The sequence below is a fragment of the Ammospiza nelsoni genome, chromosome 8 (genome assembly GCF_027579445.1).
Source record: "Ammospiza nelsoni isolate bAmmNel1 chromosome 8, bAmmNel1.pri, whole genome shotgun sequence".
Classification (NCBI taxonomy): domain Eukaryota; kingdom Metazoa; phylum Chordata; class Aves; order Passeriformes; family Passerellidae; genus Ammospiza; species Ammospiza nelsoni.
This window is the reverse complement of record NC_080640.1, coordinates 26,628,425-26,650,833: the sequence shown is the minus strand read 5'-3', so window position 1 is coordinate 26,650,833 and position 22,409 is coordinate 26,628,425. Positions and strand designations below refer to the sequence as shown.

General features: G+C 41.1%; 1 protein-coding gene across 3 annotated transcripts; it reads right to left on the bottom strand.

The window, feature by feature from the left end:
• Positions 1–1,794: 1,794 nt before the first annotated feature.
• MMRN2 (multimerin 2) lies at positions 1,795–21,389 on the bottom strand. Of its 3 annotated transcripts, XM_059476797.1 has the most exons (7): positions 20,813–21,389; positions 11,169–11,291; positions 10,792–10,898; positions 8,761–8,826; positions 7,525–7,698; positions 4,575–6,479; positions 1,795–3,556 (listed from the first exon to the last, which is right to left on the bottom strand). In XM_059476797.1, exons 1-7 carry the CDS (start codon positions 21,091–21,093, stop codon positions 3,168–3,170), a joined length of 3,045 nt encoding a protein of 1,014 aa, XP_059332780.1. In that variant the 5' UTR covers positions 21,094–21,389; the 3' UTR covers positions 1,795–3,167. The 3 variants fall into 3 exon arrangements, with proteins under 3 accessions (XP_059332780.1, XP_059332781.1, XP_059332782.1); XM_059476798.1 differs by lacking the exon at positions 7,525–7,698; XM_059476799.1 differs by lacking the exons at positions 7,525–7,698; positions 8,761–8,826.
• Positions 21,390–22,409: the final 1,020 nt, after the last annotated feature.

The following is a 22,409-nucleotide window of genomic DNA, read 5'->3' as shown; positions in this document are numbered from 1 at the left end:
CAGCTGTGAATCTGAGCAGGGAAGGGACCACTGCTGTGGGCTGACCACCTCCTGAGTCTGCTTCATGAGGAGACCACCGTGGGCCTCAGACTCTGGCTTGATGTGTATTACCTGAAGGATTCAGGCATTGCTGGATCTACAGAAAGCAAAATTGCTTATTTTTGATACAGTCAGTACTTGAATTTGGAGTACAGTAAGGAGATTGTCTTATTAATGGAAAAGAAAAAAAAACATTAGGGGACTTTAATTTTAAAATGTACTATATGATACTGACATTCATAAAGCAGCAGATCAGTAACAAAATAATTCCACAAAGGCACTAAGATGCACAGCTTTCTACCTTATTACAGAGCTTAGTGGTTTGATCTGGAAATACAGAAACTTGAAGCAGCAGCAGTGTTTTCTGTCAGGTTTCTAGGAAGTACTAAAAGCTGTTGGAAGCTTTCATTTTTGAATATGAGTGTCAGATTAACATTACATATATCTGTATCCTGCAGTGAGCATACATTTCTGTGCCTATTGCTGCCTGGCCATCAGGCACATCAGTCTAGTTAGTGTGCTGTGAAGGAAACTGAAGCTCTTATAGACAACTCTTCCCAGTGCCTATGGTCAGCTTCAGGTTGTTTTTCATGTTTGGAAATTCTCCTAAGTCCACTCAGCCAACCAATAGCTCTATTTTAAATTATCTTCATTAAATTGATTTTTCTAGTTTGCCTAAAAATACGGGTCACGGTGTGACTATGTTGATCTAACAAAAAAGCCCAAACAACCATCCCACCAAAAAAATGCAGGAGTGGTTTAGATGGAGGCTTATTTAAAAGCTGGTTTATTGCTTTGAACAAACAAAACCACAGCCCAGTAGATTATAATCATTGTTCTCTTGTTGCTTGAGAAGGAAGTTGGTCTTCCTGGCTTATGCAGCCCACAGAGTGATTTATCCCATTGTCTTTCATTAATTTTTTGCCCCATAAAAATTAGTCTTCCTATGCAGTGTGTCCTCTTTGTATGTGCAGGTAGACATCTTTAGAATACAAAAACATCTTCAACTTTTTGTTCACTCTGGAGTCAGTGTTCTCTGAACACATCTGGCATATTCTTCAATGAAAGTACTCTGGTAAGCACAAGGAAGGACACAAAACCTGACTGGATGAACTGCAATGCTCTCTGCTACCTCCTGTGTCCATTTCCAAGTGGTTTTCATTCCAGTTGAAGCTTTCTGTCAAAGCTTTAAAAACAAAGTGTTCTGAAATATATATGTATATCCTATCCCCCATAGGTAACATACACATATTCCCTAGTGGTGCTTGTTTGTGGAACTTGGCTGTAGGTGCAGAATTGGTGTGCACTGAAAAGGAGGTGTTCCTTGAACCACCCTGACCTAGGCAGCACACTTGGCCTGGCTCTGCAGAATGCTGCCACCACAAAATCAGGAATTGGAGGAATACTGGTAAAAACCCAGCCAAGTCACCCCAGGATGGGAGCTTTGTACTGAAAGAACCTAATCTTACAATTTGACGGTTTTCTTCATTTCACCCCTTCAGTTTTATTTTTCTTTCTTCCCTCAGATATTTTGAGCAAAAGTGGGACAGAAAATGACACTGAGTTTGCAGGCACTTTGTGCTCACTGCAGCAGAGCAGTGTGAGCCATGGCCCCCTGCTAGAAAGACAGGAACACCTGGCCTGGGCATCTCCTGTGGAAATCAGCATTGGCCAGAAGGAAATAAGGAGCATTTCTTGTTGTTAGTTTTCTTGGATTTTTCAGGATAGAGAAAACAATCTTCTGAGCAAGTCAGCTGAAATTGCTTTGTAGCTTTATTTCAGAGGATAGGTTGTTTTCTGCTTGTCACACTGTTGCTTTAAGTGCACTGTGTGTTGGTACCGGTGTGTTGGGGGTTTTTAACAATTAATGAGAGGTTAGTATTGCTTAGAATACAAGTAGGTGGGGAAAAAATTCTTAACAGCAAAATAGATTTGTTAAAAAATTCTACCTTAAAAGGGTGCAATTTACATAGTAAGAATTTGTATGTTCATCAAAAATACTGAAAATTTCAAAAGTGCATTTCATTTTGGCAAATTTAATTGTTTTAATATTGCTATGTAAGATATTAGGATAGATAAAAATACCACAATACTTGAACTTCTTTAGAGTGAAAGTCTTTGGGAAGTTTTATTTGACAGAAAGAAGTTTAAGATATGACCAGGCATGGTGATTTTGAAGTTTTGGAAATAAAAAGCCCTCTACATTTCAGAAGGCCTACTCTTTGATTTACTCTAATTACAATTTTATATTCAGCAGTGACAACAGACCAATGAGCTTGCCTTTTAAATTTGGTTTTGCTTGCTTGGTTTTAAAATATTTACTAAATACTGAACTCTGGGCTGAGTTCATTAAATAAATCTCCAGGATTAACTTTAGAAATAAACTGCATTTTATTTAGAAGCAACAATGCTTCTAAAATATTGTTGACATTTTCCTAGTCTCTAAATGTAAATGTAACTCATCTTAACAATGCTTTAAATTTTTGCAGTGTTGCTGACATATATCACAGGCCAAGAAACAAAGACTGGACCATTTAGGAGATCTTGCTTGCAAATACTGGCAGTAGAGTGAATTTTACTGGGTTTGATGGATCTCTTCTAGTGTTCCTGTTGTGCACAGACTGAAACACTGGAGTGAAGTTTCCAAGATAGTCTCTGGTCCACAGAAAACTAGAAGGTAAAATTGTCCTGGCTTATGGGTTGTAAGGTACCATCCACATAACATGAGAATGTGCAGTCCTACCTAAATCTGTTCCTTGTCACTGATTTTGGTTATTTGTCATGGGAGGATATTCTTTTACCCAGGGAAGGGAGAAATTTGTGTTAAAAGTGAAGAAAGTCCCACAAAACATTTATGTGCAATCCTCACATTGGAAGGATTTGGGAGTGTGTGTGCTGATACATCTGGAGTCCAAACCATTAGCTTTTTACTTGAAAGAAAATCCCATTGCTGCTCATAAGCAACTAATCAAAAGCCAAACACTTCCAGAAAAGAAGCATGAAGACAAACCTAGGGTAGTGCTATGTTTAAACACATGCAGTAGCATTGAATACATCACAGATGAAGCAATAGTGAATGCATCCATTGCATCTATGGAAGGAGATTAATAGAACATAAATGTCACTATTCAAGTTTTAGATATTAGGAGTCCACCCATAGTTGTCCCAGGTGGGCTTCGCTTCACTACAGAGCCGTGCAGCAATTCAAAGCACACTGTCTCCCCCTTCTCCATTTCTGCTATAGCAAAAGTAGTCACGGTGTTTCCATGTGGGGTTTTCCTCTGACTGCTTGAGAGAGTTCTTTTGTACCCACGGCTGAAGGAGAGTTGTCCCAGTGCTGGTCCTGAGCTGAACTCCACAGAGATGAACAACAGGTAGACACCTTTGTGTGGTGCTTTGAAGTGGCCATGTTCAGAGAAATAGCTGTTTCCATAATTGAGGTACGTTTCGTTAAACCTCACAGTTTTTTCTTTATCCTTTCTTTCTGAGAATCCCACATGGAATGCCACCAATGAGTCTGAAAAAGAAAGAGGAACAGGATTTAGCAGTGAGTGAGCGCTCTTCTCTCCCCAGGATCATCAGGATGGGAGATAAGGTGAATCCCTATCAGGCCTGATTTTTGTATGCTTTGCAAAGCTAGGCACTGGAAATGGTTATGTGCACTGGAGTAGATCAAATGATTCCCTGGAACTCTTAGAAAAGTACAACACTGGGACCACACAGAGAGAAAAAATACCACTTTTTAACTGTCCCAAAAATAAATCGGTTAAGAATATGTTCTCTGTTTATTCAGTCTTAACTACAGTTTTGCAGCACAGCTGCCTAAAGGGGCTGATTTTTGCTCTGTTATTTGTCCATAGTGAGGGCTGCAATCATAAAAGCCAATGTTAAATCTGTGGTGGTTGTAATTACCAGGTGCTTATGGTCACATGCTTACAGGGAAAGGGAACTGGCCAGCCCTAGTGAAATATAAGCTGAAAACTTGTCTCTGAAGCTTGGTTGTAAGGGAGGGAGTATGTGCTCTCTGGTCAGTCCTGCCTGTTCCACTTGTGCAAATTATAGCAGTTCACTTAATGCATCTGTCTGTCTTGAGAAGGATTTGGTGCTTTGAGTACACTCCTTCCAGAGCCAAGTAACAAAGTAACAGGGGAAAAGAAGCATTCCACATCAGCTTCCAAAGAGAAGACTGCTACTGCATTAACATGAGCATCTACAAACAAAATTTGTCTTCTGAAGACCTGAAGTTGAATTAGTTCAAGACCAATTTCCTAGCAGCTATAGTGGGTGTAATTTCATTTGCCTTAACCAAAATACAGTAGAATATCAGCTTGGTTCTCACTCAAACTGGTTTTTTTCTCTATTTAAACTGGTGGAGGGGGTGGGTGTAAGTAATGTCAGAATTTCTCCCTCCAGCATCCCACAAGGTACCTGATAGGTCTTATAAATAATACTAATATGCTCTGTGTGTGGAACTTGCATCAGAGCTTAGAAAGAAGCTAGACCTGTACATGAGCAAGTCAAAGAAAAGAATGCACCTTTTTCCACAAATTCTGTCTGCACTGTATTTCTTCCACTTATTGCTTGTATATTTTCTCTGTGCTTCTCAGATCTTTTCTTGTCTCTTTGCTTGTCTTGACCTTTCTGTTGCCTTCTCCCTTTTTTCTGCAGCATTGACTGAATCTTTGTAACATCCAGACTTATATTAGAGGCACCTAATTCTTCATTACTTCCAAATAGTTTTTTGAAAGTCACCAGATGTTCCTCCAGATTCTGCTTGATGGTTGCTAAATCTGCAGAGAGACTTTCTACAGAAACGTTGAGTGGCTCAATTGCATTTGCTATTGTATGATTGCAGCAGAGACTTATGTCACCTCTGGATTCGTGCCTCTTGACTGCCAGGCTCAGATGTTTGATATCATTCTTCAGAGTCATGATATCATTGTAAGCTGAGCTCTCCAAGGAGTCATCCTTGGCAGCCTCATAGTTAGGTTCCATGTGTTCTCTGACGCTGCGTTGGCTGCTGGCTTCGTGTAGAGTAGAGGAGGTTTGTGTTTCCTCCTCAGGGTGCTTAGGGGGCATGTGAGCATCATGATGATTCTGGTGACCTCTCTCCAAGGGATGAAATCTCTTCTTAAGAGATTCTAAAGTCACATTTTGTTCTTGTAGTTTATCTGAAAAGTGTCTGAGAGATTCTTGCAGCTGAAATACTGATGGTATTAGGCTACTGAAATCATCTTCAAAAAAGACGTCCAGAAATTCGTGTCTCAGTAGAGCCTCCAGTGCTTCTTCATGCCGCATTGCATCTTTCAAAAGAGAGCTAAAAGAGCTGTTGAGATACTTGATTTGTCGATGAATTTCTTCATCTTTCTTCTTCAGCAAGCCCATGTCTTCTGAAAAAGCCATAACCTGTGACTGAAGCTGTCTGTTCTCTTCTTGACGGAGGTTAAGAGACAGATGGATGGATGGAATAGCTGAGGAGAGCTCTTCAATTTCACTCTTGAAGAAATCTCTGAAAACTGACTCCAAGTGCTTCATATCCTTTGGCTGGGTATCTGCAAGGGAATAAGTGCTATTCCTTGGATCTTCCTCCAGCACATCAGTGTCAGCAGATACTCTCTGGCAATTGCATTCCTCCATGTACCGCAGCAGATCTGAATAGTTTTCCTGAAGGTTTGACAGAGTGTAGTTGAGCTCTGCTATCTGCCTTTCCATTGCTGCATTGTTTTCTTCCATAATAACTGATTTCTCAGCCAAAGTTATTGTAAGATCTTCTGGCCTATACTTTGAGATGTTCTTCTTTAACTCCTTAAACCACCTCTCTAAAACTGCAATATTCTGAAAGGCCACATCTGACTCCATGTAAAGTTCTTTAAGCTGCTTGGCATGTCCTGACAGCATTTCATTCATATGTCTGATGGTTAACTGGCTGTTTTCATCTTTGGGACCATGATGTAAAGAGAATTCTGTTAAATTTTTTTTCAAAGCTTCCAGTTTATTTTCCAGAAGGTTTTGCTCTTGTTTCATGTTTGCTATGCTGTTGTTCATTGCTAAGAAATGGGACTGCTGTATCTTATGAAGCTTCTTGAGTCTTGTGTCAGTCTCTGCCTTGAGCATGCTGAGATTATGGTGAATATCAGCCTGCTGCATGTGCACTTTGTTCTCTACATCTCTTTTCGCCTCATCAACTTTCACTATGTTCTCTTGGACTTTTGATTCAAATTTAGTTCCCAGCTCCTGAAATTCCTTCTTGGGCACAGTGCTTTCTTGGAATCTTTCTATGCTTTTCTTGTTGGCTTCCACATCATAGGACAGATTTCTTACTATGTTGGAGAGGTTCTGTAAACTTTTGTTGAAGCTTGCCCACATTGGGTTAAAATGTTTCCTTAGAAAATTCTCCACATGAGGAAACAAAACTTGCTGCAGAAGCCTTTCCTGGTGATCTGTTAATACAGTTGAAAAAAAAAATTAAATTTAAATTCTGCTTTTAGAACACAGTCTAGACAGGTAAATGAACTCAAATGTTCATTTTTCTATAGTAGTTGCTGTCTTACTCCCCAGAATCTGACCTAATGATAAATTTCAACAATTGCAAAAATAGCCTATTGTTAAATCAAGATTAGTATGAAGCACATGGTGTCTAAGAGTGTGCAGAAAATAACTTAGATTTGTATTGACTTCCCCATGTATATCTTAAAAATGATGTTTTTTGAAACCTGTGGACAGGTGGTTTTTCCAGTGGCCATAACTGTCCGTTTTCTCAACAGTTCTTAGTAGGCTCTTCCTTTTTTGACTGTGTCATAATGTTCTTTTTCTCGTGCTTTTAACCCCACAAGGTTATACAGCATCTTAACCGCTGAATATTCCAGGTGAGGAGTAAATAACTTGAGGTATCTGGACTGTATGAGAATTATACTAAGGCTCAGTTTCTAACTTTAATGTTCAAACTTGAGTGCCTCGAAGTTCACTGAGTACTGTATAGTCTGAATCATTAGAAAATGTTTCTGCAAGCCAGTGGCTCCCTATGGTAGGTTAAATTCAGCAGCTCTTTTTTCCCTTCTCCTTTATATGGCAGAAACAATGTTCCAGAGATGGAATATTTCATTTTTTCATGAAACACCAGTGTGCTATTCCATACATCAGAGTATATAGCATGAGTATGGAAAAAGAACAGAATCAAACTCTGCATCCCCAGAGAAGAGAAGAAGCCATAGAAGCAAAACAGTAAGGTGAACAAATTTTAAATACAAGCAGCCTCTTTATTCTGTGATTAAAGCATATTCTGAACAGTGCCTTTCCTTAATTTTCCATTTCGAGTTACTCTTTGGTTCATTCATTTTTATTGGGATTGCACCCATTTTTTCTCTCTGTAGAAGCAACCAGCAGACCAAGAAATATCAGGGTATTTTTGCTTTCGCATTTTCTTTCTGATTTGTGTGGTTTCATAGGGCCTGTCATGGGCTGATAGTTCTGCATCAGACCTCTCACCTGAATTGCTCTCGTTCACTTCTAACACCATGCTTGTACCGTTGTTCTCAAATAGTCTCTGTAAGTCACCTAAGGTGCTGGCTGCTTGATGAATATCACTTTGAAGATCATCCAGTAAAGCCTCATGATTTTGAATGACTTCGAACATTTCTCTTGAATCCACTGATGTTGACACTAGTCACAAGATTAGAAAAACAAAGTCATGCAACAGGGTGCAGCAACCAGGTGACAGGTATTCATGCAAGACCTCTGAGAACACCTGCCTGGTTTTCATTCTGAAAATTTTGCACTGACATTTAGGGAGTCTGTTAGATTTCTGGCACCTTAAATTGCAGTTTATCTGCAAGGATTTTTTCCAGCAGTGATGGAAACCTAATATATTCAAATATTTGCAGAGAACTTCAGCTACAACAGCCATGATGGCAATAAAACGCTCTTAATTAGAAATCTCCCTATGCCATAAAAATGTTTTGGAGTACTAACTCTTTTCAAGCCATTGACTGAAAGGATGGCAAGGTTTAACAGCCTAGAATGAAAGGAGGGGATGAAAGAGCAATTGAGACATTCCACTGAGGATTCAGGAGCACAGTGTGTGTCAGAGCTGACTCATGGAGGGGCCCTTTAACTGATGTTTTTCTAAATAAATACTTGTGAATCTCAGCTGTAGATTTCAAAGTGTGCAATACTTCCCTGAAGCTGATTTCTGAAAGGCACTTAATAACACTTCAGGCCACACCACTTCCCAGGTGGTAAGGGAGGGTCCTTCGTGCTGCTTACACTGGTAGGGTGGAGTGCCTGAGATAAAAATCTACAGTACCTTGTAATTGTAATCTCAGAGCCACTGAGGGGCTGTTCTAAAATAGCATTTTCAGTGGATTGTTTTTCTGGTAGATTTTTGTGAGCATGGTGGGCTGTCCTGTGAACCCCCTGCAGAGCAAGGGGTTAACATCCATGCCACTGAAAGGGGTAAGGCTCTGCACCAGCTGGCATCCACTGTTCACCAGACAGCTTTGAAACTTTGGGATGCTCTGTTGTGAACATTCACAGAGTGTTATAGCAAAAGCCCTCATTTATGTCAATTAATGTATTGTTTCAAAGCTTTTCCAGAGAATGCTTTCACTAGAAAGTTTGTCCATAGCTTATCACTTTAAAATTACAGCTTCAAATCTTTCTTTCTCTCCTGATCAGTGACTGAGAGGTAAAAGGATAACAAACAAAATAACTTCAAGCACATACTGTGGTTTGAGAACTCCTCTTCTTGTCCTTCAGTTTCAGTTCCTGGCACCAGAATAAAATTAGGATCTGCAATTGAGATATGATACAGCTGTGAAAATGTTTTAGATGCAGAAACTACTGCAGTTTAGCAAGACCACACAGGAATTTCATGTGTTGTGTAAAAGGTATGGAGACAGGTTTCATGAGGAAAGAACACCTTCTCTGGAAAACTTCCTTTCCTTGCACTGGCAAATAACATTGCATACATGGCAATGCTATGCAGTATAGTGTAGGGATTTTTAACTCATGCCAAGCTTTGTTCATAAGAAATTAGTCTATTGCAAATAAAAGGGGCTTTTTTCTTTTCTGGGGGTCCCATCTAAAGATCTGCAAATTCCTCTTCCTTGTTCCACAGTTACCTGAGCATTCTGGTGGCAGCAGCAGTGAATGATGCTGTACAAATGAGAAGATATTGATGGAGGAGCTGGTTTTGGTCAATGAGTGTAACAACAGAGAGGCTAAAATAGTTGCACTGCATTTGGTAATATCTTTCCAACATTATGTGTGAAGTTCAGCAAGAGATCAAACTACAGATGAAGGCTATCTGTGAAGTAAAGCTAAACCTCCAGAGATTTTTATCAGTGGAGTCTCTAGGTGAGTTAGATGTAGATTGTGGAAGAATTTTCAGACATATGTTTGCCTTTATTTTTATGGTTGACTTAATTGCTAGAGGGAATTACCTTTTATCCATTTAAATTCCCTTAATTCTATTTAAATTCTTAAATCTATTTAAATTCTTAAATCTGTTCAAATTCTGCTTTTTGAGTATTATTTGCTAAATCTTGCCAATGCCATTTTTAACCACCATTCAGTTTTTAAACCACACTGTCTCCCCTCTCTCTATTAGCAGCTGCGCAGATCATGGCATGGTTTATGTTGGAAGGGGCCTTAAAAACCATCTAGTTCCCACCTCCTCACCATGGCAGGGAACCTCCCACTAGACCAACCTGGCTTTGAGCACTTCCAAAGATGGGGCACCCACAGCTTCTTTGGGAGACCTGTTCCAGTGCCTCACCACCCTCACAGCAAAGTATTTATTCCTAATACCTAAACTAAACCTGCCCTATTTCAGTTTGGAGCTATTTCCCCTGGTCTTACCACTACATGCCCTTGTGAAAAGTCCCTCTCCATCTCTCTTGTAGCCCCATTAGGTACTGGAGGGTGCTGCGAGGTCTCATTGGAACCTTTTCTCCCCCAGGCTGAGCAGCCCCAGCTCTCTCAGCCTGTGTCCATAGCAGAGGTGCTCCTGGACTCACTCCAACAGGTCCATGTCCTTAAGGTGGGGACCCCAGGGCTGGATGCAGGACTCCTGGTGGAGTCTCAGGAGGACAGAGTAGAGGGGCAAAATCCCTTCCCTCAACCTGCTGCCCCCACTGCTTTATTCAGCAGTGCAATGGGTTACAGTAGTTCACTCTAAAGGCTGTTCCTGGAGCTTTCCTGGAGGTTACAGTCGGGGCACTGCTCCTGCCTGTGCTGTAGAGCTGCTCCCTGTGGAGGAGCCAGTGCCTTTGCAGCCAGGGTAAGCAGAGGGAGGAGCAATGCAGACTGCAGAGTGAAGGCTGCCCTCTCCTCTGAACCTGGACATCTTGTGGTTTCCAACTCAGATGATTTCATCCTGTGAACTGACCATAGGGGCATTTCACACACTGGTGTTGCTTTCTGATGTCACCAGTTTCTACCTGGAATTAGGCATTCCTAGATGGACTTGTCTAAGATGGACATCTGACAGGCTTTCCAGCAAATTAATACCTTTCTCCATACAAAGGTGCTATTAAGAGAAGAATAAGTAGCTAATGCTATTTAGCTATTAATTACAGCTAATTATGACTGCTCTTGTCTCAAAGTATCAGTGATTTGGGACATAGCAGACTGAAAACACAAGGCATCAATTCTAAAAAAAGTAGAAATAGAAAATTTAGGCAGATTCATTTCTTGCCATTGTGCCTGGCATTTAGTCATCCATTCCTATACTTGCTCTCCAGCTTTGCTTACCACGCTGTTCACAGTCCTTGCCAATAAATCCAGGGCAGCATTTCCACTGCAAAGACTTCAGAATCTTCTGTTTCACTTGGTAGACTGGCTTCAGGGCTGTCCTGTACCTGGAGAGGAAGAGTCTGGGCATTAGATTCGTTGTAATAGATTCCTTTGCAATCAAGTTTGGACTGATCCTGAATGCTGTAGTATTCTGATGAGGTGTGAAGACCATTTTATTATTAAACATATTATTCCAAAACAGTTACCAAGGAAGATAGAAATTTGTTTTAAACCCTCCTAGAAATAATGTTGAGGCTTCAGTACTGTTGAAAACATCTTTTAGATACTTCAGAGAAAATACTGTTTTCCTCACTGGTTTTGTTTAGGACACTCACATGATCTTCTGGCAGTCTGGGGTTCCATTGGGGCAGGGCTGTTGGGAGTTGACAATGTACTTCTCCTTCATGCAGGCTTCTATGTATGTGACCAGGCGGGACTGCGTGAAGGAGCACCAGTTCCTAGAGGAGGAAAAACGTGGGAAAAGAGTTTGAAGTAGATTTCTAAGTCTCTCTGGCTGTAACAGTGCCAAGAAAAAGTGAAATGCAGAAAGGCCTTTATTTTTACTTTAGCATTTTTTCCCCGCTGTATGATGAGGAAAGTGGAAAATGCTCTCTACCTTCTCCCTCCACTCCCAGTTCATTTGTTTTCATTTGAGATGTTTATCTGTATTTGTTACAAAAGGGCTGATTGTCTGAACTTTGATGCATTAGTTCCATTTCCAGTCCTTTCATTTTGCAGGAGAAATTTCCAGCCCATGATAACCTGTGGGTTAATGTCACTTTAAATGTCAAATGGCCTTTCTAGGCATGTTGCCATTTCAGATGCCATATGACTGACTCATCAGGTTGAGGCAGACTGCCTCTGAAAACTTAATCCAACATTAACTCCACTAATAATATCTTCCTAAGTATTACTTCTTCAACATAATATAGTAAGTGATTGGATTTTATGAAGTAGGCTAGCTTCAATTTCTCCCATCATCTGCAGGAAAATAATTTTGGGGGGGAAAGGGTTGTTTTAGTTTTATGTTTCTAGCAAGGACAAGTGAGTTTTAATAGTCTGATTCATTTTCCAGGTCAGAATTACATAGGCACCTATTAATCCCCAAGTGTAGGTGAGCTTCTTCCTTTAAAGTCAAGACTTGGCAGTGGAATGTTGGCTGAAGTTTGATGGTTAAATCCAAGACCAGAAGGGGCAGGAAGTGACGAGTAATAACTCTAATGGAAACAGCTGAACTTTAGGCAGTGTATTTTTAAATGGGAATACAGGAACCAAATCTCCAACTATCAGCATATATGGAAAAGGTTTGCCTCTCTCAGGGAGTTGGTGTAACAATGGGGAACCGAGTCCTGCACGAAAGCAGAAGCTGGCACTGTAGCAGCCAGGAGAAGGGAAGGAAGCTGAAAACATCAGGATGGAAGGGCAGACAGCCTGGGCTAGCTGGGAACAGTTCACCAGGCTTGCTGGGCCATAGCCTGTTTTGTTCCCCTGTTTCTTAAGGACAATGTGATTAAGATTTCAGCAAGTACTCATGCAAGCAAAACTCTTCATCTGTTAGAAGCAAGGGCAGGAATCTGGCAAAGGCTGCAGTGCTGGGAAAGCAGGACAGGAAAGGAGGCTGCTGCCTTTGTTGTGATTTCCAGCCAAAACAACTTGCCTGAGTTGTAGCTTTGAGGCATTTACAAGTGACTGGGGGAAATTTTGTACCCATGATCAATGGGTGTCTTGATTCTTACAGGACTGAACTGGAAGACAAATCCTCAAATTTTTAGTGATTACTCTTCCAGAGTCAAACACTGCTTGTGTCAGAGTATAAAACCACTCAGTAAAATCCAGCAGACCAGCACACGTGCTCTGGTGACATCTGCCTCCAAGGTATGTCTAAGTTTACCAGGTTTACTGTTTCCAGGCTTTAACAGCTGTAGCACTTTTCTGGTATTGGTGTCAGTTAAATAACTAAAACAGGGATCTGGTTTGTGCTTGGTTTTGGGCTGTCCTGTCTCATGCACTTGGCAAGGCATAGCTGGAAGAAGCTCTCCCCCTTCAACTCCTCTCTGCTTTTTCCTGGGGAAGTGAAGTGCCCAGGCACTGGTGCTGGAGCTGGCTGGTGTCGTTGCTAGGTGCAGGATCCCTGCCCCTGCCAGCAGGATGCCTGCCAGATCCAGGCTGGAGTCTGCATTCAGTGTGGAAACCTCCTTTTAAAACGGGATTCTTTGGCTTCAGGGTTTTGTTCTTTCCTAATGAAAACAATCCACACCCAGTGAATCATCATCTGGGCTGTTTTCTTTTTTTCCCACCATATGCAAATCCTCCCTACGAAGTCCTTGGAGTCATGTCAGCCACATAGTGCAAAGCCAAATGTGCACATGCATCAACCTGTGTGAGCAAGAATGAGGCACTGTGGGACTGTGAGTGCTTTTGCTGTATTGCACGGGTGGATTTGCACAAACAGAACAGAAAACACAAGGATTCCTTTTCAAAACATGTTAAAGTGGCGGAGGTACTTGGTGACCTTCCCAATTGTAGAAAGCTGTTATGTTGTAGCAGAAATTGAATCAGTGGTTCATCCCAACTTGATGCCTGCTTTGGACTAGTGTTCTGCAGAATGAATAAGATGATGGGGGGAAAAGAGGGGAATATGATGGACTCTCAGTCAAAACATCCTTTAATGCTTGTCACAGTTCTTCATGTTCAGTTCTCTTTACTATATATTCACTGGTTCTCTCTCACTTGATCTTAAAGGTTTATTTGTGGCGCTGAAGGGCTGTGTAATGCCATATTGTGGTTTTAATCACAAAAACTTTCAGAAGTTTTGAGTTCCATAAAACTTATCAGAGTTTATTCTTTCCTCAAGTAAGTAGATAAGGCCTGGAATGAGCTGCCAAATAGATGCATGTGCCCAAAGATGAAACTTCTATTGCAGTATTTTTTTGCACAACTTGTCAAATGCTTCCTTTAGGGAAACCTTGCTATCTGTAACTAAAAATACTCCTTAACGGGATTAACCTTGAGGGAAACTACGTCATTCTTTAATGTTAAGAGCAGCAATGTAAAAGACTGAGAAGGGCTTGATCTAAAGTTCAGTGAGGCATGCAGGACTTCTCTGGCTCCAAAGGCTCTGAATCAAGCTGTGAAATTTCAAAGAGCTGCTCCTTCACAAATAGCACTTTCTTTCTTGAGCTGGTTTCTGGAACACAGCAGCTTTGTGTTCTGCTGCTGCATTTATTCTCCTGTTTGTAACTATGTCGCTTCATTCACTGAATATGTAACCAACTTAACACCCTCTGCTTTTATTCTCTTTAATGCAGTTTTCTTTGGTACAAACTTCTGTTGCCAGGAAGAGAGAGGGACAGAGAGAAGCTGCTCATGTGAGGAGAGCAGAAAAGCCTTCCCTGTAATTTGGTGAACAGTAACATTTATCACAATGCTGAAAGTTAGAGCAGCTCTTGAGGGAACCTTAGCAAATTCAGGGCTGCAAATGTTTCATTTGTTCAATGGCTTTTCCTGGTTCACATTGCAAAGAAATTAATCCTTGATTTCTTAAACCAGGAAAAAGTGTTTTAATAGTTTTCTTTGCTAGCCTGTGGTGTTGTTTGTTGGGTGGTTTGTTTTTCTCCCCTGGACTTCATTCTAATTATGAATTAATCTTATTAAATAGAGTCTTCACATGCATCTATTCACTTCTGCCTAATTCTGAGGCAACTGTATTCTTATGTCTGAGGTTAAATATATCTGATGACAAAGCATTCTGTATTAAATAAGATTCAACAAATGTAGGTTAGCTCTGGCTCTTTTTATTTGAATCTTTCAGGTGTTTAGAAACTGATCCAAAAATTATTATTTTTCTTACATGGGATCTATTGAAACATAGCAAAATGGAGGCAGTTCTTTCTCTGATTCTAGGGTTTGGCTGGGCCACCTTACATCATAGGAAACAAAATAAAACCCACAGATCCAGGAGAAAAGCTTAGATGGCTGCTCTGCAGTAATTGAGTCTGCTCAGATGAATGTGGGGTAGCCTTTCCTTCATACAGACAATTGCAGTGTGTCAGTGAGTGTGAGTAATGCTCCCCAGCTCAGTGAGGCACTGACACACTTTAGTTCTCTTTGCTACATGTTCTCTTGATTGGCACTGCAGTGCTTAATTTTAGATGTTTCCTAGGTCAGTGGAATTTTTGCCTGAACAAAAGCTTCAGGAATTCAGGATGTTGGGATGTTTTTCATAAGTTTTGTTATTCCTTTGGCTGTACTGGTCCAACTGAGTTGTCCTTCACCGTCAGTTTCCTCAGGTTTCCATTCTCAAGGAAGCCAATGTCTATAATTACTTTGAAAACTCCTGCCTAGCCATGCCTGCACCTACTACTACAGTGTGCAAAACTTTTCAAGACCATAACATTTTCCTATACAGCAAAAAGGCACCAGATAAGCAGTAATTCCTGCTTACTGTGCTATAGGAAGGTAGTAGAAGGCTGTTATTTCTGTTTAAACAAGTGATTTTCCACTGAGTTGTACAGAATTACTTCTGATTTATACCAATTGAAGCCAAAAGAATTAGGCTTTAGCTGTTGTTGGTTTTTCCCTCAATGCAAATTTCTCACTGACAAGAAAAAGCAGGCTTAATAAACAGAAATAAACCTCATTTAAATTTATCTAAACTAAGACTGTGCATGTCAGTATTGAGGCAGATGTATCTTTTTCTATTTTATGGAATACAGAAAGTGTTCAGCTGTTGGAGAAGGCATTGGCTCTCCAAAGCAGCATGGTGTGCCACTGGGTTTATAATTATCAGACAAGTGATGCCTAGTGGTCTGTCAGTGAATTCTCCAGCTCTTCCCAGGCAGCCAGCAGCCCTGTATTAGAATCAGACTGCAGAAACTCTCATATTTCTCCTCTCCCTCAGGAAAACTCCCAAAGGGAGTAGAACTTCCCTTCAGGCAAGGTCTGGTATCTCCCCATGTCTCATCCCATGAAACACCCTGGTTTTCACTGGGGTGAGAGCAGATTGCTTTGCAGTTCATCTTAACAAACTGGACTGAAAAGAGTGGCAATGGTAGTTTCAAACATGTGGTTTCCATGCAGTGCTGGAAATCTTCCAGAGTCCTGAGTAACCCAGGCTGAATGCAGTGTGTATTCCAGCAGTTAGACTGTTACCAGTTGGGGTAGTGCTGTCCTGCAGGACATCCTAAAACCATAGTGCAGTGAGGACTTTCAGAGCAAGTGCAGTCCTGAACTGGGAGGAAGAGTTCCAGGAACAGCAGGCTTGACTGGGAACTGATTTTGAGCAAATCCAACTGTTGTACAAACAATTCCAGAGGAGTAAATGCAAGAGGATTTTCCTCTTCAAGAGTATCCACAGCCATTACCTCATTTCTATTATCCCTCCTCAGTGGAAGCTCTACAGCCCATTGAGAGGGCAGCTTACACTTGGATTTTATCCTTTGATTCCTGCAGACTTAAGTTCACCCCTAGTACAGCCTGATCACTTCTTTGTCAGACCTCATGTGGAAGCAGAATTGCAGCCAGTGGCCACCTTTTGGCACTCCTGTGCTGATGCCAGGGAGTCAGAACTGCTTGGGAAGCCAAGCTTCCCACTGGCACGTGCTCAGGGTGCAGGCAGTGTGTGACAAGGTTTGCCCTGACTGTGTGGGGGGCATGAGGGGAGGTTTGTTCAGGGCTGCCCACTGATCACTGCACAAGCAGGAAGGTGTTGGCTCCAGGTGATGATAGCACTGACAGTGATTCTGTGGTTATGATGCTGAAACAGGAGCTCCCTTGCTATCTACTGAATAAATTAATTGCTGCAGCTTGCAGTAATGAGCTGTGAAACAAATCAATCCCGTGGGCACAGAGGGTTCTGTAACTCCTGCACTGAGTGGAACGGAGCAGTGTCATTTGCATCAAGCAGGCCAATGGGGAGCTGTTCCACCTGCAGCTGAGCCATTCAATGACAGCCAAATATTGGAGAATTTCCTGAAGTCCTGAAAGGAGCCAAGTGCCAAACTTTGATAGGAAAGCTTTGCTTCTGTTGATGCACTTGGCACTGCCAAAGCTATTGTTGGGCACTCAATGGCTGTTCCACTGCTTTCAGGATGTCAGGGGCTAAAGATCACTTTTAGCTGCACTTCATCCAAACTGTTTTATTTCAAGTGTATATTCTGTGCCCCTTTGGTGGGAAATTTCAGTACCCCATAAGCTTCCTACAAAAGTCCCTGCCTTGTTTTGAAGAAATAAATGAGTCAGTGTGGAACTGGTCTTAATTAAATTAATGGATTCTTCCTGTGAAAGCAGACAAAAAAAAATAAGCTATTAAGATTGAACACTGAGTTTCCTTAGAATAATTTGATTTGGGTTTTCTCTGCTTGTGTACACTTGGGAGGATAGTTACGTGTTTTGACATACTGGGTAGTCACGAGAGAATAGACCTGATTCTTTGTGGCTACTTGGTGTGGAATGAGAGGAAGAGGTGAGAGAGATAACACACCTGGCTGACATCAGGAAACCTTCCTCTAATCAAGGGTGATTTCACAGAATTGTGTGTCCAAAACTCAAAATATATTAGTGAAATTAAGGATATACTTAAGCTGAAGATTTCTGCATTTTCTGTTCAATAGGTCAGGTGGTAGAGTTTGGAGACATTTTCCTTTTTTTTTCCTTTTTTTTTTTTGCGGCTAAAAAAATGGAAAAACGTTGTAAAAAAATCCCAGGAGATGACACTGTGTGTTTGTGGATTAAAAAGAAAGAAGGAAAAATGAACCTGCCCAGCTGCAGGGCAAAACCAGACCAGGGGCCACTTTGCAATGATTACACTTCTGGAAGCAGAAGTTCTGTGAGACTTTGGATAGATGGGAAAGCCAGCTGTAGTTCTGTGCTCCTTCCCGTTCCAGCACCACCGTCCATTTCTCCCTTACAGGGTGAGCCATCCACCTGGGAACTGGCTCTGTCAGTGTTGTTACTGAGGGGGAAGGTTAAAAATAACCTCTGCTTTTTCCTAAGATTATTTTTAGCCTGGAATGCTTAAGGGATCTGGTTTACAGTGTTGCTTGACAGACAGGTCAGGCTAACTGAGGGTACAGGCAGCTTTGGGCTTTGCTGTTGGAGCTGCATGTGCCTTTTCATGCTTCATTTGTCTTGGTTTCTTTAATGAAATACAGCACTAAGTGCATGAAATCTGAGTTGTGAGCCTGACTGTTCCTGATGTACAGGTCCCTTAATTTCCCTTTTTAATTCTGCTGAAAGTTTTGGGTACATGTGGATCCATTTACCTCAGCAGTAGAATAAAATAGCTGAAGTCAAACCACACAGCTGCTGGGGAGAAAGGCAATATAAAACTTGATTTCCTTTGGAAACTTTGATAGTTTTGATTTTGTACACATACAGACACCTGTCCAGTTGAACATGCAGAGCTTCTTCTGTTTGTTCAGATAGAAGCAACAGCTGAGATATTTCTTACTGATTTATATTTTAAAGCTCTTTCATGAGAAATCTTATTGTTCTTAGACGAATTAGCAAAATAACATATCCAAGTATTTGACTGGGATCTAATGAGTCATTTCATCTCACATGTTGAAACAGAAACCAGAGGATTCTGATTAATACCTTGTAGTACTTAGTCGTGATGGTCTCAATTATTCAAATAACTGCAATATGGAAAATGATGCTCTACATTTCTTTAAAATGTAAGAATATTTTCTAACTACCACTATTCCTAATACAAAGGGAAAATAAGAAATGTTTGAACAAAACACATATTGCTTTTATTTTTTTTTAATAATGAGAGTCAAAGCATTGTCACAAAGACCAAGTTACTATAGACTGTTTGTTTCCTAGTTCTGCAAAAAAAGGTATTTTTATTTCAAAAGCAAACTAGATGTAAGACATCATTTTGGTAGAAAACTATTCTCCACCATCCTGGACCTTTTTTTTGGCATGTCTGTCACACCTTTTTATGGCATGTCTTTCTTTCCTTCTATCTCTCAATTCCTATTTAACTCCTGATGCTTTTCTTATTGTTCTCCTCCTGAGAGATATAAACCAAATTTTTTGATGATGGTTTTTTTTCCAGGGAATGTGTCACACTTGTAGGGAAGAAATACCAGATTCATGACAACATCTTAACTGTGCCTAGCATGGTAATACAGCCACAGCAGCTGACAGGCACGAGAGGACTTCATGCTCTGAAGGTGTGTTGTTTCAACCATTTTAGAATTTGTTCTGTTGTTACAAAAAGAATTGTGTTGTCCCTTCTTACTTATCCTCTCTCCCTTTACTTTTAGGTATAATTCCTCTCAAAGTCTTCAATTTCTTTCCTAAGACCTAGCAGCTGCCTGGCCTTGTGTGTGCTGTAAGTGTGACAGCTCTACAAAACAGCAAATACCTTAAAGCTACTGCCAGGCTGGATTTGAATTGTCTGTAGTCATCCACATAGCTTTATAATTGGGAAGAATGTTATGATTTGACTCATTATCCAACTATCTCCATAAAAGAAGGAAGTATTTCTCTCCTTGGGAGGAAATTAGGATGAGTCATAGCTGGTATTGAGCTGAATTAGACAAGCTGGTGCTGAACAGAGCTACAGAGCCAAGGAAGAAATCCTGATTAGGACAGTATATTGCAGCATCTTGCTGACCTGTAATGCTGACCTTTTCACAGCATTGAATTTTCATAGTACTGGGAGTTTTCAGAATGTTTTCAGCATTTCAACCACAGTCAGATGATTATCACCTTGCAGAGTAATTTGGAAGCCCAGAATGCCCCTTGGGCCTTGTTTCCTTCCTTTGACCATGGCTGAACTGCATTAACCAGGAGTTGGTTAGTTAACAGAGCACATCATTATCAAACACTACCCATCAGGAAGCCTTGCAGGCTTTAGGAAGTGCCTTGGGGCTATTAGGGGGAGGTACAGATTTTTGGGAAGGTGTATTGTGAAATATAGCAAGGTTTTCATACACTCACCATGTTACACTCAGAAGGGAGGCCTTAATTTTACATGTAGATGAGATTAGAAACAAGATTGCATACTTCAGTTTGCATGAAAGGGAAGCATGACATGAGCAAGGTTCTATAGTCTCTTTCCATCTCACTTTTTACCTTTCCTCAAGAGCATTTAAAGGGAAGAATACCAGGGCATCCTAAAGCACTGAGCTGTGAACAGCACTAAGTGTGCTGCTGTTTCAGCTCTCCTGAACAGGGCTCTGCTGTACCCATCCATCAAGGCTATAAAAGATTCATTCACTGTCCTGCTTGGTTTTCATCTATTTTAAACATTTAGAGACCTACTTACATGCCCTGTAAAACTTACACAAATCATAGGGTTTGGGAATATTTCTAGTGAAGTACATGCCTTTTACTCTCAGAATGGCTGCTCTTCTGCTACAGATTACAATGAAATTCATTTTTGCTGGCATGGAAACCTTTGGAAGGGGGTGGGGGTGTGAAATTTGTAGTAATTTTCATGCTTATTCATTATTCCTTACTTTGTTATATTTACTCCTCACTATTTTTATTTTGCTAACATCCTGCCATTACCTTTCTCTCTCCATTTCCAAGGCCCAAGTCTGCAGGCAGGCACATTCTGCTAATGGGCAAAGTTTGCCATGCTCAGCAGAAATAATCAGCATCGGTTCATGATAAGAAACAGTCAGTAAATTAACTTCCTCCAGTTCTGCTTTGCCAGAGGTAGTGTTTTGGTTTCTGGCAGAACTGGGAAGCTTCACCTGTGCTGGGTGTGTGCACACCCCTAACCCCAGATTAAGCAAAGAGCTGGTCCCATCTGTGGTTTCATCTTCCACAGGCAATTCAGCTTTCTGTTTGTGGAGTTAAAGCATTTAAACCACTCTTGTTTGGCTATAGATTGGCCCCTAAAATCTAATGTATTTTAAAGAGAAGCTTCTAATGAAACAGTCCTATATCAACAGAATATAAAAGTATCAGAGAGGATTGCACTCCTGGTATGTGTAAGACACACATGCTGGGTACTTACCCGTTTCGGGGCCGTGGGCTCTCAGCTTCCAAATCCCCTCTCTCTTCCTGATGTGAGGAGATCACACTTGAAGGGTAATCTTCAGTATCCTCCCTGAGCCCTTCTGTCTCCCAGTAACCTTCTTGGCGTGGCAGAGGAGCTCTCTGGGGATGTGCAGAGCTCTCATGCACTCGTGGCTTGAAGCTGTGCACGGAACCATCACCATCTCCATGATGGTCTGCGTGTTCCACCAGCCTTGCCAGTCCTACCGTGCTACAGACCAGCAAAAGCTTCACCAGCATCCTGGCCTTCTTCCCCCCCACTTACACCTGTCTCTTCTTCTTTCTTCTGAAGCTCAGCCTGAATTACTTCAGAAATGCCCTGGCAATATTCTTTAACTGGAAAGTTGGAAGAAGGAAGGAAAAATTAAAAAAAAATTCGTAACAAAGAGCGGAAAGAGCTCTCGGCCCTCCCAGCCACTGTGGAAACGTCCGTGGCTATTGAACAATGTGAGCCTGGTTCCTGTGTGGGGCTCACACGTCTCTGACAGGGGGGAAAATGAGGTGGTAGCAATATAGCTTATTCAAGGAACTTCTGAGCTTGCCTGCCTTCTAAACTTATCTGTGAACAGGAACTCGGCTTTTATCAACTGCCTTCTCCGTCAGGCACAGGAAAAGGATGTTAGCTTAAAGGAAAGGAAGAGAAAAGAAAGAAAATACTGAGTGCTCTAACAGACTCTCATTACACTGCCAGAAAATGTCACAGATCTGCTTGGTCCAGTGCTGCACATGGAAGTTTTTCCTACAGTTTAAAGGCTGAAATACCTTGGCTTTAGCAGCAGGGTATTTGTGGCATGTAGAACAAATTGTGGGTATTGAGGGACTCAGAGCAAATATACAGTAAAAAAGAGCCTACAATCATCCATTCTTCTTCAACCTTTGCAAAATAGCTCTGTGAATCATAGTCTGTTCCCATCAAAATGGAATATTTTCATGAACTTGTCCTTCAGAGAGATCAGGTTAATTTTTAAGAATTTCTGTTTGGGTTGTCATCACTGGGTGTCAGGCCTAATTATTTTTTTTGTATTTTGAATTAGCATTAAAGGAAAAGCCACTAGCCAAGAGCTGCTGTCAAGAGCTACCTCTGCCACCACATTCTAATAATATTTTTTTTAAAAAGGCTGTGGAGGTTGCATGTAGTTTTCTTACTGATTTTGCTTTGCTGGTGGTGCTGCTTTTAGTTTTGTTGCTTTCATTAACTGTGTTTCTTCTTTCTGTCTTGCAGGGTGACGTGCTCTGGCATTTTAAAGAATAAAGTAAAGTAGAATGATGCTCCAACTGAAAAAAGAAGTGGGAATGCAGGACTGCTAGATCATCTTGCAGTGTGAATGATGAGATGATCAGCCCAAAGTTCAGTATGTCTTGCAGAGCATTAAATGTAAAGCTTTTATGGATTTGTTCCAATACCACCTAAAAATAGAGGAAAAATCTCTCCAGGATTTTAGGCGGCCTTGTTATTTGAGGCTGTGAATTTGCATCTCTTTATCACTGGCTGGATTTGCACCCCTCTCCTGATGCCCCTATTTTATGCTTAATGGAAGAACATAGAGAACCACAGA